The sequence below is a fragment of the Lepisosteus oculatus genome, chromosome 24, assembly GCF_040954835.1.
Source record: "Lepisosteus oculatus isolate fLepOcu1 chromosome 24, fLepOcu1.hap2, whole genome shotgun sequence".
Classification (NCBI taxonomy): Eukaryota; Metazoa; Chordata; class Actinopteri; order Semionotiformes; family Lepisosteidae; genus Lepisosteus; species Lepisosteus oculatus.
The window spans coordinates 11,612,139-11,632,110 of NC_090719.1; the positions used below are offsets into that span (position 1 = coordinate 11,612,139).

The 19,972-nt window shown below is 40.2% G+C and overlaps 1 protein-coding gene across 1 annotated transcript in view; it reads right to left on the reverse strand.

The window, feature by feature from the left end:
• pappaa (pregnancy-associated plasma protein A, pappalysin 1a) overlaps positions 1-19,664 on the reverse strand; it is a 211,018-nt gene extending 191,354 nt beyond the window's left edge. Inside the window, exons 1-2 of the mRNA XM_015367158.2 lie at positions 18,480-19,664; positions 768-1,836 (exon numbers count right to left, since the gene is read on the reverse strand). Of these exons, the coding sequence (XP_015222644.2) occupies positions 768-1,836; positions 18,480-18,873 (1,463 nt within the window). The 5' untranslated portion in view covers positions 18,874-19,664. The remainder of the gene's footprint in view (positions 1-767; positions 1,837-18,479) is intronic.
• Positions 19,665-19,972: the final 308 nt, after the last annotated feature.

Below are 19,972 nucleotides of genomic sequence, written 5' to 3' on the forward strand. Positions count from 1 at the left end.
CCAGGAAAAACACTGGATGGAATGCCAGTCCATTGCAAGAATTACCCTAAGCAATACTGGTTCCCATTTATACAGTAGGGTGGACAGGAGCAATTGGGGTGAAGAATCTTATTCAGTGTACAGTAGAACAGCAAATCTGCAGCAGAGACCTAAAACCACATCCTTCCAGTTAGACCAGAGACCTACCCACTGTTCCATGCTTCCCTCATACAGTACCTTGACAGTACTTTGTATAAATTCAACACAAACTTTGTAATTTGTAGGGTTACCACTATCAGCACGCATTTGGTCTGCTTGACCCTGCTTTACAGACCTTAATATTTCCAACACTTCTATATTCTACCAGCATTTATTGAACCTAAAAAACACCTTACATACACCAACCCCTTACAAACCACATTCCATTCAATTACAATTATACAATTAAAGTCAAGCAATTGTCATTGTCAGCCTTTAATGGTGCCCCTAGTTCAGAGAGCCATCCACCACATTCTGAAACTAGTGCATACTCTTTAGTAAATCCCTGTTAGGGTAATTCTCTGTAATTCACTTAATCTGCTCTGTTTAGTTTCAGGGCTTTTAAACTTGTAAATATAAGAATAATCAATTGTTTCAGCTCTACTGTTACAATAATTATTTCTAGTTTCTCATCTTGCTACACCCATGCCATATTCCACATACAAAAAGTCTGGGTCTGGTCTGTAACCAGACAAATACAGACATCAACAAAAGTCAACACAATCAATACAAACTCTTTGACAATTTACCTGAGTGGTGATGTAGGATCAAAGCATGTCTTGGTGACATCCGTGATGTTGGGGTTGCAGCAATCTCCATTGTCGTAGTTATGACTATCCACGTTGCACTCTGGATTGCAAACCCCATTTCCCTGCCTATGCTCTGGACAATGGGTCTTCTGCTTCTTGCAATCACCAGCATCAAGCCCAGTCAGGGTATGGTCACATTCTGGGTCACATTCCTCATCGCCAACTTTGCTGATGTCGCAGTTGGCCAAAATGAGGCGATGCCTCAGGGAGGAGTTCCTGACATTGAGGACGGAGAGCTCCCAGCTGATATTGTACACGTTGAAGGCGTCATTCAGGCGCCGGTGCTGCAGACGGATCTGCTCTTCACTGACAGTGGGCTTTCTGTGTTCATCATCATAGACGTTCACCACACGGTAACGGACTACCTTCCTCTTCCGGAAGGTCCAGTATTTGTTGTAGCTGGTGATGACATCCACATTGTCGCAGACGGTCTGGCCACAGACAGGGGGCTCGAGGACAGTGTCCAGCATTCCTCCGCTGACTCGGCTCACTTCTGCCTGTGGGAAAGAGCCATCCTTGACAGTCAGCCACTTTCTCGATGCGTTCTCAAAGTTTTCGTGAATAACCAGGTGTGACAGGTCATCCAGTTGCTCTCGGCTATGACTCTTCATGTCATGCATAATCTCCTGCTGGGTGCGAGCCCTCTTCCACAAGATGAAGTGCTCCACGTAGCCCCGATAGTTATGGTTTAAGGCATTGCCCCCGATCATGAGCACTTTGCACTTCTTTGTCAGGGGGCTGAAGATTTCCCCAGACTGTTCACGACTCACAGCCACTTGGGCCCCATTGACAAAGAGCTTCATGTGCAGGCCATTGAAAGTCACTGCGACGTGAGTCCACTGGTTTGGCATGTATCTCTGGTTAGAGGTTATGGAAGTCACCTTGTGGGCTCGATCTGTCTTCATAGAAAAGAAGAAACGTGGATCTCTGTTCCCCTGCTCTCTGATGGCTTTTATTCCAAGGAGCCATCCTCGGTCACTGGAGGCATAGAAGCATTTGTCGTATAGACCTGCATCCAAAATAAAACACAAGTGTTAGTGAACAAGACAGGAAAATTGCGTTTTTGATGATTTTGTCAGCTTAACTGCTATCAAGCAAGTCTAGTCCCTTAGTAATTTCTCGGCACTGGGCTTCACTTCATCCAGGGTTCATGATTGTATCTGAAACTGCTATTCCCCTGTAATGATCAATTCAGCAGTTATTATCCTTGCTGGCTGAGAGAACTATGTTGGAAAAGCTCATGGGGAGGGTAATTGAGCTGAGCATTTAAGTCTCCGATTTTCTTTTCTTGTGTTTCTGCTTCATTTAAAGATTATAGTAACTCACTTTCTAGTCAGATATGACCTGCTTCTTTTCCAATTTTTTTTTACTATAGCAGTCGTGTTAATATCATTTATATTTTTAAAACAATAAAGTCTGAAAATGCTTCTATGAGACTGCAGTGACACTCTTGCACAGATTTGATTCTTAGTTTTTTTTTTCCTGTCTTCAGGAAGATTCCAACATCTTTTGGATAATATGGTGATGATTTTTGCAATAGTATCACCACAGTACTGGACCACTCTATCACGTTTGCCTATCGTTAAGGTCTGAATGTTAAACTCAGACTTTAAAAAGAAGAAACATGTTGTGCAGAACAAACTTTTTTTTAATTAACTATTCTAGACATTCTTTACATATAGCAGGGAAATACAATAATTGCCCACACAAATCATGTTTTTTTCTGATAATGTGATGGCGCATATTATATGTTTTGCTGTAGTAGACAGTGTCTGATTGTACAGCTACACATCATGTGTGACGTTCTTTAACAATGGATTGATTTTACCTATAAACCTTCTCACTAACTGATGGGCTCAGCATCAAACATAATCAAAGAATAACAACAAAAGACAAATGAATTTGAGTAACTATAAAAATCACATCATAACTTTAGCAGTAGTTCATGCAATGTCTTTTTATGGAGACAACAAAACCCTTTTTATGACATATAATCTAAAATGTTTATGTTGTTTAGGCTTTCATTAATATATGTTGCATATACAATATTTGTATTATAATGTGCACCTCTGTTTCTCCAAAATATACCAAAAATATCTCCCCCAGAAGTAGAGTGTTATACAGTACGTACTTCATAGTCATATCGTGACAAATTATTCCCGTTATATTTATTTCACTGTGCATTGAACTCTAAATAGATGTTTAACAACATCATCAAAGCTGTTGGACCTGTTGGATTCTGACATAAATGTAATCAGTTATAATAACACAGATTGTAGCTTCACACCATTGGTGCATAGACTTTCCAGTCTAAAAAATAATTTAAACGTACATCAAGTGTACAACCAATAACAGCAGGCAATTCATTTCACATGTGGATTGAAAGCTATCAGGATGGAAACATTTTTAATCTCATGCAAACAAAATGGTCAAATCTGCCCTTGACGTAGTTATGTAAATATGAGGCCTCTTCTTCAGCACATTCACTAACAGGGATCTTCTCTCTGCCTTCAGAGAGCTACAGTGAGGCATCTGCTAACAATCAACCTCTAACAGTGTGGTCTTGTACCAACAGACCAAAGGTTACATGAACATTCAGTCTATTTTCTTGAAATGCACCTCACCAGTGGGGAACTTAAAAATCAGAAATGGTACTTTTCTGCAAAACTTATTTTGCTAGGGGCTCCGAAATCCCCTTTTCCTGTTTCGCTTGGAAAGCATATGTTAAGATCAGGAAGGTAATGTGTTTTTACTTCTGAAGGGATCTTTCTGGGTAATAACTGGACACAGAGAAAGAGTGAGAGCCTTCTACATTCTACCACCCTTAGCATGACCAAGGAAACAAAATAAAACATCCAAGAACTGAACCACACACTCTTATATAATACACAAATGTGTATAGTAAACACTTTTAAAAAAACGAGTGCTGCACTGTGTTATCTTTAAAAGCATTGAGCAGCTTTCAAAAGGCCGTGTGGACTGAGTGGCTGGCCTGCAGTGGGCTGAACTCCATCAGTCTATGGAGGAGCACCAAATAGAGAATGCATTCAGAGGTTTCCATGAAGTGAGATAGTAGAGTGATTTATAGCTGGTAAAGGGCAGGTGTCCAGGGGGGAAAGGGGTGTGTGTAGTTACAGTTGGTCTCGTCAAGGGATAAACGCAGGCTGCTACTCCTTTCCGAAGTGCTGCGTTTGCACCCAAAATGCTGTGAACAATCAGACTTGCTCAATAGTGACAGAACTGCCCCCACTTTAGATTGAGCCTGTTTTTGAATGATATTTTACCCCGCGTGCTCTTGGCAGCATTTTCCATTGCTCTTTTTATACATTGCTTTCTATCACTCATACAATGCACAGATCATGAACTCCATGATCATGAGCCTGTGTCATGTTATTAGCCGACTGTGACTGGGATTCCCCAACTCACGGCATATAACTGGCTGAGCGTTACTGAGTGTAGCGGGGGTGCAGTGTACAAAGGGATCTCTTGGCTATCAGTGACACGGCAACCCCTGCAGGTTCCTAGGCTTTGTTACCCTTCAGTGCTTCTTAATATGCTTCTCTTTCAATGCTGACCTCTGGCTGCAATGCCTGTTAAGTGCAAACAAATGAGTGGCTTAAAGGTGAGAGGGTTAAAGACATCTGCCTATACTTTCTCATGTACCCCTGTGTGAGGACGCAGGTTTCATAGCCGCTAGCTGAGATAGGAAAAACACAGTTGGCTCTTCCCAATCAGATGACTACAGCAAACCTTATCAGCAATTCTAAAACAATGCAAACGTTTAAAGTAAACAGATACGAAACAGTTTTAAAGTTCTGTTTAGCACTTTAGAAACTATTCTGTAACACTTTTTTTTTACCACTGCAATGCTGGTAACCATTTATGCGGCTGTGTGGTTTAGAACGGCTAAAGTAGAGTCAAGCACGCTGCTCAAGCACAGAGCAGCAGCGTCAGCAGTGCGGACAAACAACGGTACAGCTGACAACGGAGGGGTCAAGCCATCAATTAAATCTGCAGTCAAAGAATCTAAAACAACACACATTTCTTTCTGTTCTATAACCATCACTGTGAGAAACACCACATGCTATTCCTTCCAGTTCATGGCATTAATTCCAGCACTCTCCTGGAAGGTAATATTAAAATGCGCCTACATCACAAAAACTTGCTTCTCTAACCCCCACATTCTATGGTGTCCACACAGCACAATCAGCTGTCCCAAGATGATCCATCAGGTGCTTCTCCAGCTGACCTCAACCCACTGAGGAGACCAGTGCTCATGAAATTGGGAATTATCTTAGGTTAGAACCTAACTAAAGTCAGCAGCAGCATAGTCTGGATTTAGACCAGTAAACTCCAGACTTGGGTTGGTTGTGTTAGATGATGGCATTACCCATCAGTTCAATGCCAATTGACCCATTCCATGCACTCCTGTAGCAGTTTGCAGCACGTAAAGTTGTGATTAGAGAGATGATGAGCATATTGGAGAAGAGCATGCACAGCCCTTACTCAGTTTGCCCAATTTGATTCACAACTGAATCGTATCAAACACCTAGTCTTCCAATTACATCAATTGTTTTACACTTCACACAATCCATTCATCCATTTTCTATAACCACTTAATCAGATACAGTCATTGTTGGCCAGATACAGTCACTGTTAGCCTTTTTGGCATGCAAAGAGCAGAAGGCAGGATACACCCAGGCAGAACACACATGCAGGAGCAATTTAAAGATGGCAACTAACTTTTGCACTAGTGCTTTTGCACTATGGGTATGTACATAGGTCCCCATGGGGGAATGGGGGGTTAGGACTTGGTGAGGGACCATCCAACACTGGAGGTGGAGGTGATGTGGTCAGCATCATGCTCCGGCCGGCCTATTACCCCCCAGAAGGATTAACCCCCAGTACTCACTTGGAAAGCAGGCTGAGTGGACATGGGAGCCATCTGGAAAGAATTAGAGCTCCATCGCTTGCCCCTACCTGGGATTGAACCCGGGACTTTCCAGTCAGGAGCTCTATGCCCTTGCCGTCTGAGCTACCCAAGCTCCTTTGCAATATGTGTGGAAACGTCAATATCTGGCAAATAACTATTAGGGCACAAGTAAATATGCAAGCTCCATATAGAACCTGCTCCAGGCTGCTTCACATAACAATGTACATATAATTATATTATACTCCTGTATTATGATGCCCAGTGATCTACGTCAGCTGTAATTAACATAAAACTACATAAAATCTCAATAAAATTATTACGATGCTTGCAATGGATACCACCGACAAAATGAAATTCTTCTAACACATCTCTTTCTAGAGAGCTTTTTTATTCCCACAAGACAAGTATTGCTGGGTTCCGATCTGCTGCAGTTCATCCTGAAAACATGAAGCCAGAGTTGCAAACCGAGACCTTTTCCCTTCCATTCTGGTTCCCTTTTGTTTGATGGAAAAACGTATTTGTTTGGCAAACAGTCTGCTCAAGTGGGAGGTACACTGAAATGCCTTACAACCCATCATGTAAACACCTGTCATCATTCTGCCCAGCTCAAGAAATGTAACACATTTAATCACCCTAGACTAAATAAGCCTCGAAGTCAAGAATGACAAAAATAGCTTAGGTGCTTTGCATAAACACTGTTAAGAATGATTACATTACTATTACGGTTCAAAAATAAGATTCCTTGCACCAGCATGCATTTATCCTGATCCGTCTTCTTTACATGTTCTTGTCACAGATTTGACTCTGTGTCATTAGAAAAAAGCCACAGCAGCAACTTTTACATTGTCTACCCTGTCACATTCCTATGAAACTACGAATTCTGCAGTAAACCTCTTCTCACTAACAAGGACAAATCATACAACATAGACAAGAACCTGATCTGAGAACAACCCAGACAGGTTATCTTAGAGCAGAGTGTGACTGATGCATAATGAAATATAGAAAATATGCAGAAAATAATGGCAATGTCATTCAAAAACACTGATAATTATAAAGGAGCAAGCAAATGAAGTTTCTGAATGGAATAACATATTTTTAAATGAGGAAATCAGCTAATATCTACCATCTTTGATAATGTAAAGTGATATCTTCTGACACAGAGAGCCCAGTTATAACAATAAATAATAATAATACACTGTATTTTATATACAGTAGCACTTCAGAACACTATTATAAAGGTTAGTTAAAAGTTGGTAAGGCTGGGTAAGATCAGTACTGAGAGGGGAAACCTTGAAGAAAAAACAGGTTTCTGTAGTGGTGCTAGTGGACCAGTAGGTGGTGTTCATGGCATTTCTAACTGCTTTATGCAATACAGGGTCGCAGGGGAGCTGGAGGCTAATCTGGCAAGCAACAATGGGGATACGGCCAATTTTCCAAGTAGCCAATTAACCTACCAGTATGGCTTTGGTCTGAGAAAGGAAACTGGAGCGCCCAGGCCAAACCCACACAAGCGTGAGAACTGGTACAACAATATTAAATGTGTCCATGCAGACAGCTCCCCGAGAATTCAGGCCAGGGCTGCAATGCTGCGAGGCAGCATTTCTATCACTGGGCCACCATGGTACCCACCCCCTGGACCACCAATTCAAAAAACAATGTCCCAGTCTGGACATTGCTATAACATCTGCCATCCTTCAGATTAGATGTTGAATTGAGGGCCTGCCTACTTAATCATTAAAAACCCAATGGAAATGTAGGTAATCATTTAGCGTCCTTGTTAAATTTCACTTTGGGTTCCAATAATCTGCCCTCTCTAAATTTCCTTCTTAATTCAAGAAGTAAAGTAATTTAGCACCTGTCCTCCTGTGGCCTCTGGCACATAAATGTATCACCTGTGTGAGTGCTGCACTGTATTATTGGATGAAGTGTATTCCCTCCTATAAATGTTCTCATTGTGTATGAGAACTATCAGGTGTTCTGGTATACCCATGCTTCTTAATGTAGCCCAGAGTTCTTCATGATTTACACAGTCAAAGGCCTTGCTGTAGTCAATGAAACCCATGTAGATATCCTTTTGATATTCTTTTGTCTTATCAAGGATCCATCTCCCATCCGCAATGATATCTCTCATTCTTCACCCTTTTCTGAATCCTGCTTGCACTTCAGGCAATTCTGGTTCCAAGTACGGTTCTATTCTCCACTGCGCCTTGATCTTGAGTAGAACCTTGCCGGCATCTGAGATCAAAGCGATTGTGTGATAATTTCCATAGTTAGTCGGATCACCTTTCTTCAGGATCGCTATGAACACAGCTCTTTTCCAGTCAGTCAGTGACAATGTTGTCTTCCAAATGTCCTGGCAGAGCCTTAAGTATTGAAAAGTGCTTTAGAAATGTACAAATCCAAGGTATTGTACTAGATACCTTGGCAAATAATATAATAATAATTATAATAATAATAATAATAATAATAATAATAATAATTGCTTACACTTATATAGCGCTTTTCTGGACACTCCACTCAAAGCGCTTTACAGGTAATGGGGACTCCCCTTCACCACCACCAATGTGCAGCATCCACCTGGATGATGCGACGGCAGCCATAGTGCGCCAGAACGCTCTCCACACATCAGCTATCAGTGGGGAGGAGAGCAGAGTAATGAAGCCAATTCATAGATGGGGATTATTAGGAGGCCATGATTGGTAAGGGCCAATGGGAAATTTGGCCAGGACGCCGGGGTTACACCCCTACTTCTTCCATAAAACTTCTTCCTTCTGCAGTAAAGATTATACAGTACCTAACTACAAACACACTTGCTAAAGTTTGAGCATATATGAAATTGGCTTATATACACTCATTTGTTTTTAGGTTTATTTCTTTAGGCTTCTCTTAGTAATAACATAACCGTCTCTATAATTGACTGCAAATAACACAATAAAAGCGAAAGCGCTAAAAGCAAAGGATAGTTTATTTTGCCAGTGATTCTAAGTTGTCAGGCTAGTGTTACCAGTAGCTTCTCTCTTTTAAACAAGATGGGATTCCCCAGAAAATTGGCAAACAGCGCTAAGAGTGACCGCAAGTACACACAACATCAGCTGTGTGAGGAATCCTTTTTCACACAGACGTGAGAAGTGGGTTTATGATAGGGGAACCCTACGTTGACAATGCTAGAAGCAGAAAAGAAAACGCTTTAACTGTGCTATAAGCCCACTCTATTGCAAGGTTTGTGAAGGCAGAAAAGACCATCATTTAGTGTGGAAATCAGTGTGACATGGCACAACAGCGTTAAGAGGCTGCTTTTGAAAAGCAGAAAACCTATTTCAGCCTGCTGTAAAAGCACGAGTGAACTATCCTCATTATTGAAACAGTTTACTCAAGGTGGCCAAATCAGACTCATAATTTGCAACTGAATTTTATCACCGCTGAAAACATCTAAACATTATGTTACAGGGAAAAAAAACTGTTTATTAACATGTGCAGAACAGAAATGAGCGGATTTTCTTTTTCCACATAAGGGATACATCTTCAGGAGTTGTGAAATCACATGGTAGCATCAACAAAGTTAATTTAGTACTTGGACACAAACATCCTGCTGGTAAGAAGAATGTCTTTTGGGTAATAAAGAATTCAGCGTCAACCTATTTCAAAACACTATTTGACAGTCTAGACTTCGAATTTTGGCACATTATGTGATTTTAAAGTCATTTATTTAATTGAGCCATATAGCTTCTAATACCCAATACACATAGTAGCTGAGCTGAGATTAAAAGATAATCAATAAAGATACAATAATGTGCAAAGTAAAAAAATTGTTGTTGGTGTGATTTTTAATAAGAACTGAGAATTTCTTCTACTGGAACAGAGTTATTTGTATATATCTGTCTCTATGTGTGGCTCATTTGAAAGTTGCAGATTGCTTATGTTAAAGACTGTTTTGTTTGGGACCATTCACTTGAAAATCACTTTTAGTAACGCAGTCCGACACAGATATAGGGAAACAGCTTCAAACAACCCACTTGATGTGGTTCAGCTAACCTACTGATCAAATCCAGCAGTGCTCTTTCTTTGAAGTTAAGAGAAACTCCCTAGAATTTACAGGTATGGGATTAGGAAGACACTTTGTATAAAATATATAGATGAAGCTTAAATTCCTTCCATGTTAACCACTACAGCTTCCAGCTTGTTCTAATGTAAAACATCTTGGATTCATGCTTCCCGAAGACATGAACAGCTGAGTGCCAGAACTAACAGCAGCACTTCGAAAGGAAATCTGCCTCTGTTTTTTTTTTTTGTTTTAAGGTCAAAGATCTTCAGGTTACTATAGCTTTTACAATACATCAGTATCACATACATTCTCAGTTGTCAGTGTAACCAGAAAGAAAAAAAAACACACACACACACACAAATTGGATCTACAGTGGATCCACATACAATATCTGAATTTAGGTCAGAAAGCAAATGCGTGAACACAAGCATCCAAATGGGAGACAACAGGCCAATCTGCCTTTTCATTTGAGACTTCTGCATTAGTTCAGTATCACTGGAAAGAAAAAAAAAGTGTTCAAAGGGTCAAATATTTAAAAGAAGCATATAGGATGCTTTAATCTGCCAGGCAGAAGTAATCAAGGTTGACAGATTTAGGTTAAGTAAATTTTATTAGCTATGACAAGAGATTCCTTCAATGCAGCTATGCAAAATAATGTTGCTTTAGTGTAGAAATTAAAGCCAGTTCATTAGCTGGTCAAGTAGGCTGGCTTCCAGGAGGGAAAAGTAAAAGGAGGGGAATTAAAAAGTAGTAAAAGATGGGGGGGTTTGCACAATCACATACAAATATTCTTTCACTGCTGCCTTGCTCAGATGGGAAAAGCTCAGTATAAAAGCTCAAAGCCCTTCCTGAATTTTGGTCTCTTTCAAACAATGATTTTGCATCTTTCTGTTTCGACTCAGGGTCATAAATTCATTCCCTTAGCGCTGTTCAAGGTCCTGAATTTCATCATAGCTAAACGTACGGATTCTGCCTCCAGTTCTTCTGTGAAATTATCTAGTGTATACCTGTTGGAACTGAATACACTTTGATACTACTAGAATATGTGCATCTTTCACTATGGCTTCTGTAACCTGAGAAATCCAAACTGTCGGCAGCTCAATGAAATTCTTTTGGCCACGTGTTTTCCAGGTGTTAAACAATTCACTGCTGTAAATGCTGGAATATTAGAACAAGCTGTCAGTTTAATACAAGTCCTAATGAACAGATAAACAAAAGAAGGAACAAATGAATTAAACTGGTGACACTGGATTACTCGTGTCTTGCATCACATTAATTCCTAGCCTTTGAGAGGTAGAAAAAGAAGGGATGATGCACATTGAAACCATCAGGGACTGTTTTTTTCCCCATTTTATCAGAAGAGCAGTGCATTCTGAGACTGAGGAGAAAAATATACTGTAAGTTCAAAAGATGATACACTTAAACTTCCAATTTTTCAGCCCTTTTCAACCCCTGAGCGCTCTTTGGGTTGAAATTGGTTAGTTTACTTTGCACAGTTCTAACAGTACAATAAGTTGCATTGTACATTTGGTACCAGAGTTTGGGTGAGGATTCTGCACAAACACAGCAGACTAACCAGATACGAGAGAGATACTAGCAACTGCTCCTCGGAGATCGGCAGACCATACCAGGCTGCAGAAACCTTGCCAGTTTCTATAAAAACAAATTGTGCCATAAAGTCACGCAAATTACAATTCGCAATATCCTCGAATGGGACTGCCGAGTGGTGAATAGCAAACCGATAAATATTATGCTAGATTAGGCCTGCAAAAATTACAGGAGTTCCCAACTTTTTGTCTTCTTCATCCACAACAGGGATTAGGTTTCAGACCCACAGTGCAAAGTTGTAAAATCCCACTTTACCAGAGATGCTGTGCTGTCTGACAGCAAACCCACCACAAAAGTAAGCTCTAGAGGGCAGGGTACAGTGGCACCATGCAGCAATAATACAAGGGGCCACATTTTCAGTGGGGTGAACGTCTAATTGTCACTTTCTTTTAATATCTATGACTCCATCATCTATCAGCAACAGGATCATCTATACCTCAATATCTACAGGGATAGAGGGATAAAAGTAATTTCTTATTTTAAAGAGGTTTTCATATTTAAAAAGTAGTCTAAAAAACTACAGATTTTTAATCAATATTAGAAAACTTTTTTTACACCTACAATATAAAAACCTATGCTATGGAAAATTTACTCAGTTTAGCTAGGATTTATTTTTAACAGCCATTTCAAAAATGATTCCTTATATAATTATAAACGTCAAATGTCAAACAAACGATTACAAACGTCAAAGCACAGTCAGGAAAAGCAACTCCTTCACTAGACATGAACCTATTCTTCTCTTTTTGTTTTTCATCTTACCCTCGCCTGGTTACCGATTACATTATCTCAGCACAATATGAACCAAGAAAATCGTATACAATTTAATTCACAAGGCCAGAATGATAAAATACTTTTAGGATTGTATAAACATCGTACAGTAGCCAGCATTCAGCAGCAAGTAAAAAAAAAAGGATATTTGAGGGAACAACATGAGGTGTTTAATGAAATATATTTAAGTTAACACACAGAAGCATTTGCAGATTTCAGTTAGCAATGGTTTTGGATTGGTTTATCTAAATCAGCATTGGACAATTAAAATTTGAATATGTGAAACCACTGGCAAATAATAAACTGAACTATAAAGAACTTTATCAAAGTATTGTGAGTTTGGTCAACTGTAAATAATACAGTAGTTCGCAGTTATCCCCAGTTCATCATCGTGTGGTCTATTAAGGAAAATGATTTCCAACCCTGGAGAGCTGAGAGCATAATTTACAATTACTACTTTCACATTTAAATCCTGCGGCTGTTTTTTTTTTTATTACTGTAGCTTTCTTGTTTAAAACAACAGTGAAGAAAAATGTCTGTGGAACAAACATATGCCTCAGACACAAAACTAGATACAGAGCTTCCAAATGAAAATATTGCAAAAAGGAGACGTGGGTACAGAGAGATTACATCTACATTTCTGGCTTTTGTATTACAATCAGGTGTTGTAAGAGAAGTGGTTTCATCTGAAACAGAATTCACAGAGTCCTCGATTGATAGCACACAAACAGGAAAGAAGAGCTGGGTTTGGATCCTTAAGAGATGAGTTACTGTAGTTTTAGTCAACTCATGATGGCCTGCTATAACCGTATTCCTCTTCTGTGCAAGAGGAACCATACAGTAGGTTCAGAAGTTTGGTGTATGTACTTGACTAAAGAACCAGTGCTGTGAACCTGTGGGATTATGACTGAATGCCTCTATATCAGCCCCCCCCCCCAAAAGGGAAGAACATGTGCAAGGTTAACATAAGAGGAATTACTACCAATAAATCTTAATAAATTCCATTGTTAACTAGAACATTGTGTACAGGCTTATCCCTCCTTAGCACAGTAAAAGGCCTGAAAAAATGCTTAGTCAATTACAGGGAAACAGGGAAAGCGTATGTACAGAGGATCCTGGGGCTATAAGTGATTTTGGAGAGGGAAGAGGAATTCTGACTGCTAATAAAAACTGCACAGGAGTGCAGGTGGATACAGTGGAGAAAACCTACGTGTTTCATAATGACTTGCAACCACATTCATTCTACAGGGAAGAAAGCAGAGACGTTACATTAGTTTGATAATGCTCTTCTACAAACAAAATGACAGTTTTTGTTCAGTCTTTTGGACTCAAATGAAAGAGGCTGTAAGAGCAGAAGCTTGTGGTGACAAAATAAAGTGCCATCGGGTGGTTGAAATAGATAGGATTAAATTGAACATTTAATCATTACATTGAATTAATTTGTCTTCATCCTCCAGAACTGTCTGAATGTTGCTGGTCTTAGCCTGGTTTGCGTCATATTCTGACAGTGATCACTGCAGGGTTGAACAGACCTGAACTGGAGAAGGTATCCTCAGCTTAAGGGGTAGCATTGACCCTCTCCTGTCAGACACCTGGGAAATACATTACTCCTCTGCCAATGTTATGTACAGTATCTTTTAAGCAATATGCAAACTGTCACATTGGTCTGGGAAGGGCGCACTTTGAATTAAAGTGTTCACATCGCTCATTCCCAGATTTCCAGAGCAGGAGATTTTAAAAAGAACAAGAGAAACGAAACAGAAAATCTCATACTAATCAAAATGATTTTTCAACCTGTGCTTTTCTTTATGAACGACTGCATATCTCAGAAAAATGTGTTTTGTGTGACATGGTGTATGTTGTATATGTCTCAGAGTAAAATATGACAGCAAAACAGACGGAAATACGCAGTGACTACTTACCTGTTTACTGCCTTGCAGTGCAGAAAGTTATTTCCACATAACCAAATTGAGGTGTGCCAGACAGTTTAGGCCCAGAAAACAAGTTTTGCCTTGCAATGAAAGGATGTTGTCAAATGTTCCTTCTAGGTATGTTTTTTTATAGGCGTGTTTTATGTTCACTAGCATTTTTAAGCAGTAAGATTTAATACCATTAGTAAAGGTGTTAACATTTATACTGTAATTACCTGTGTCAGTTAACTAAAGAGTGACCAGACTGCCTCTGTGGCTCCACTTCCAACGAGAGAGGCAGCTCACAGACTGACAGCTGTTTCCATTCACTTACGAACTCTGTGACTTGTACTGAAATGTATCCAAGGAACAGGGGACAAAACCTTTGTATTCTGAACTAAGACCACATGTGTAAGAGTCAACAGGACCTCACTTCACCATTGTCCATTTCCATTTAATCACTTTTGCACAGTAATAATGCTCATACAATATAATTGCACTGTTACCCCCTTTTCATACGCTAAAGGTCTAGGCCCAAGAGGCTGGGTATGTGGAAAAAAATAGAAGAAACCTTAGAAGTAGTATCTATACAGTATCTATGACATATGGAGTAACAATTAGGTGAAGTCATCGGGCCAAGCTCCATCAGAAGCTAATCCTCATCTTTTAGGCTTTGTTTTCATTTTTGCAAAAGGCAAAATATTATTTTCAGTTCAGTGTGACTTGGGGAGCCCTTCTCAACCCAATAACCTTTGACATTTTGAGGAATTCCACTAAAGTAATCCATATGTGTACAAGGATATTGCTTTATATTATGTGGTTTTGCTGTGTGCAACGGCTGCACAGTGCTTTCAGCTATAGACTGTAATGCTTTCAGGATGCTGCAGCCTCACCTTTGAGACTTACACTTCTGATAACATTTGAAAACAAAGAGGGGTCAGCGTTAAGATGTACTGATATGTACTGTAGCTACCGATTTCGTAAAGCTGATTTGTTCAAGGAATTGTACACGCACTGCCCTTTCTGCGATGTAGTGGGTAGGGCAGCTGTCAAATAGAAGACAATAAGCCTTACAACAACAGATGAGCACGCCAGACTGTCACAACAAACTCAAAGTTATTCCCTCACGGTGACGAAAATCGTTGCCTACGCACAATTAGTAAAAGATGCCGTTTTAATAAAGATACTTCTAGCATTTTTTTTTTACAAATTTAGTGCGACGGAGCGTTTGACCTGAGAAAACCCTGTTACTGTTGGCAAAGAATCCCAATAATTTCTCTACGTAATAACAAACCCGCTCTCTAACAGCTGAAAACATCCGCACGATAATCGGGGATGTGGGAAAATTACACTCCCTGACCGAAAGTAAAAATCTTGATCTTTACTCAGCACCGCACTTCTAATGGAGCTCTACATACTCAAAACAACTAAAAAATATATCGCGTCTTTCAAATGACAAAATTACATGCAGTACACTAGTGCACTGCCCATCTTCCAGCACATTGCCTTCGCTTTTACAAGCAGATAAAGCTAAGCAAAATGAACGTTATGTTTATTTTACGTTGAAAAGGGTATAAAGGTGACAAACAGCGTGTCGGGAGCCGATCTTGTCAGGCTGTTAGAAATAACATTTAAGGATGATGTAACCACATCTGCCAGCAGTCCAGTAAATACCGTCCAGCCTCTGCGAACCTCCGCAGCCTCTTCCCCAAACATTACCCTTTGGGTTCTCCCCAAATAACAAAAACACGTTCGCGGAAGCTGACTTCTATAAAATATCCTGCTAAGCATTTGTCATCTGTTCCATTCATTTGGCTTCACAACGAGTAAAAAGACCACATTTCAATAAACGTGATGCTTACAACTGCGTGTTGTTGTTGTTGTTGTTTTTAGATATTCCCCATCAACAACCAAAATGTTTACAAAAAATCCAGAACTGTCTAAAACACCACACGGTAAAAACAAATTAAATGTATTATTTTTATTTTCTCGACCGCCCGAGATTTGGGTTGTCATACGAGCTGGAGACGTGACGCACGACTACAGAGGATTTTCAACTCTTTTGGACAGTCAGACTTCTGAGAGGATCCCTAAATGCGGAGTCTACAACACGCAGTGTCTGCTAAATGAGCATTACGCTCTCTGTTGGCAGCCGGAGGGATCAAAAGGGAAAACCAAATAACTTTCACTCTTTAAAAACCAAAACGACACGCCCTTTTACTCCAAGCCCCACTTACTGATCATTCATATAACTTCTCTTAAAGACGCCCTGTCCGTTTCCACCACTTCATCGCTACGCGGAACCACAGACAATAAAAGAGCGCTCGCAAAATTGTAGACCACTTTAAATTATTTTGAAGAACGCTCGCTTAAGTAACCGAGCCCCTGACCTGGAGAAATCATTACTTTGCGCATTTTAAACAGCTTTCTAAAACGGTAAAACACCTCCTTATAAATAAAGTCGTTTCCACTGGATGTATTAAAAGAAACGTGTATAAACGTGCAAAATGTTTTGGAGAAGCCAATTACTGGTGTGTTCATTCAAATTAAACAATTCACAATTGTGTGATAATATTGTAACAATGCACGTAAAAGTAGAGATAACCGGCACATCTTCGCGGTGGTGCACAACACCAAACTTCCTTCCCTAACAGTTCTTTAAAAGAAAAAACGCACTGAGATGCTCTCGTAATCTGAAATCAATTAGAGGAGCGGCGGAATTCGTGGCAGCCCACCCATTCAATCGCACCGTAATGAGAGATCCCTTTGGAAAACAACTAGGGTTTAGCTCCAGTCCCTTTAAATACTACGCTGTCAAGTTGTTTGCGGGGGATCTGTGGCCGTTACAGCTTTTAATTCGGGGGCGGTGCCGTCGCGTTAAGACTTTGCAATGCCTCAGCGAGCAAAACACTCGCTCGGAGTTAAGGCGAGCAGGGCAAAGTCACTGAACCAGCGCCTCCGCTTAGAGTATCCAGAAGACTCGCTTACCTTGGCACATCAGCACAGAGCATTCAACACCCTCCACACAAATACGTGATTTTATATTGACTACATCTACACATTGCAACATAGACTTGCAACTGTAGGCTGCCTCACAAACCACAACAAAGATGATGGTTTTAATGGATGCGAATATAGATGTACTGTAGGTTATATGGCATGTCTCCATGGAATATTTCGTCGCGTAGTCAACAGCAATACTTGCAGCTCACCTTAATATGTTCAGAAAAGCAATGAATCATCCAGCAGACGAATAACGCCACAGGTAAAAAGCACGGGTTTCAACAATAGTCCCACAACAACAACACGGGGTGTCAATCCTCTTTTTCTTGTCTAAACGCATTCTGAACAGCTCTTAACGTTTCCAGAGATGCAGCTGCGAAACAGGAAAGTCGATAACTTAAATCTGCGCCTTTTGCTTTAGAGATCATCCCATCCAGGGTAAAGATTTGCCTTCACTCTTGACGAAAGCATCACTTTGCACTCTGCTCCTAACAAGCGTATCGCCATTGTTTCCAAAAGACTCGGACAATTTGTGGTCCCCAAGCTTTTCGGTATTAACAGTCTATCAGCCGTTCAAAGATGCTTCACGACAAACACATTTACTCAAATGATTATGTGCAGAATGAAAGACAAATGGATAAATGCGTATCCTCTTAATTTAACGGACCACCGAATCAAGAGACTGGTCCTACAGGTACTATAGACATAGAAAATATGAGGTACTGTAATGTTTCGAAATACTACAGTGTACCAACAGCAACAGTCACTAGTCACCGGTCACGATAATTGGTTATATAATTTGACCAACAATATAAATCCCATGTTTTTTATTTTATTTCATAAAGCTCCTCCATTATCATAATATACTGTACAAATTCGATGTGTTGAAAAGACCTTGACGTAATTCTTAAGCATGTACCTGCCAGATAAAATTACTATTATTTTAGGAAGTTCTCTAACTTCTAACTAACTGCAGACATGTTCTTCCTAATGCAAAGTATTTTGTTTTGGCAACATCTGTCTTAACGATGTCAAAAGACGGTTTCGCAAATGCAGCCTTCACCTTAAAAACCGCCACTACTACAATATTGTTCTAAGTTGACAACATGGCATGTTTTCAATTAATACCACACCACTCTATTAGAGTGACTGCAAAAACACGGGAACTTAACGGAAACTAGGATATCATTTTATAGTTTGCTGCCTTGAATGTAAATGTAAAAAATGAAAACAAAAGTTCAAACAAGACTTCATTTGCCGAAACTACTTTAAGGATTACAACCTCGCTGGCACTTTGGGGTTAAACCCATTCATTCACTCATAAAAACGGGAATAAATCACATTTTTTTTTTAAATGGTGCTTTTCACGGCACTCGAACAGCACATACCTGCAATTACAGTAGGGGATCGCTGACCTCCCTCTGGCTTGATCCACATTTCTAGGGTAAAATTTCCTTTGGGCACCTCCACACCCGGCTTTAGTCGCAGCTGATCTCCTCTCCCGGTAAAATAAACAGCCTTTCCCCGTCCAGGAGAGCTGTCCTCCGCCTGGGAGGAGCGACGGTGCTGGCGAGACGATCGCCGATCCATCCCGGGCACGGACCGCTTGCCCCGAGGCAAGCGGGTGGCACATGCCCCTGGGAAAGTACTGCTAGCTTCCCTTAAGCGCACCAAGTCTCTTTTAGACCTTCCCTTTCTCGGAACTGTCCCGCACTCGGATCCTGAAAAAAGGATGAAAATCAAAAGCCAGGAAAGCAAGAGGAGAAAAGTCCAAAGTTTCATTTTCAAGAAGAAAAAAAAAAAGGGGGAAATAAATAAATAAGTCTCTTCAAAATCTGATTTCCAAAACAAAAAGCTTCTTGAGGTCTTCACCGGTCTTCCTTCAGATTTTATAACAGCTTGTCAAGACACTGATTCTACACAAACCAAGAAGGCGATGCTGTTATTTTTTCCTTTATAATGTAAGCCACGACCCCCTCTCCTTGCCCCTTCTTTAAGCAAAAAGTAAGACACTTGAACACAGATTGAGGGGGAAAAGGAATATGTTAATTCATGCAAGTGCTCCACCTTCTCAATTGAATGGATCCCATTAAACTAGAGGGATGACTAAGAAAGTAATCAATCAGTTTGGAGAGAGCTCAGAATAATTTCCTTTCCAGTTTTTTTTCCAAAACCCTTATAGATTTACTTGCAGCACCTAGAACACTCTTTACATTTGTCAGAGCTTTTTTCTCTTCCACATCGTAAAACATTAAAATACATTTAAAAAAAAAAAGATCACTGAAAAAAAAAAACCCAGATGAGCCACATTTTACAAGCCGGGATGTATTTCCTAAAGTTGATTCTGAGATTAAAAGTTGAAATGCACAAAATTATCTTGCAGTAATGCAAGAGCAGTTTCAGCATCGGCAATCTTCATTAAACTACCTCAAACAGAAAACACTTCGAGAGCTCTGTAGGGCGCCAGCTTTTGAAGCAGATTGCTTTTGGATGTCTTTGTAGATTCTAGCAAGGCATTTTGAAGTTTAGACCGTTTGGGTTTCTTGGCTGAATGGGAAATCACAGGTAACCCTGACGGCTGTTTTCTTTCTCTGTACGTTTCTGAGTCGGGACGGTGTTTTTGGTTATTTTCTGAAGAGCCGCGAAGAGCCCTCTAGCGGTTACAAAGCGAACAGTTTCACAGACACCCAGACCAAAGCTCACGTTGGACCGGGTTGCCAGGTATTACAAAACTGATCTACCAAAAGCATTTGTACAGTACCGAAACGTGTTTTCTGTATGTGCTTGCCAGTATAAACTTGAATGCTCTTTCTCTCATTGTAGTTTTGTGATAAACTCTTTTTAAGTTATGTCATGCAAATTCAAGGGCTACGTGAAATAG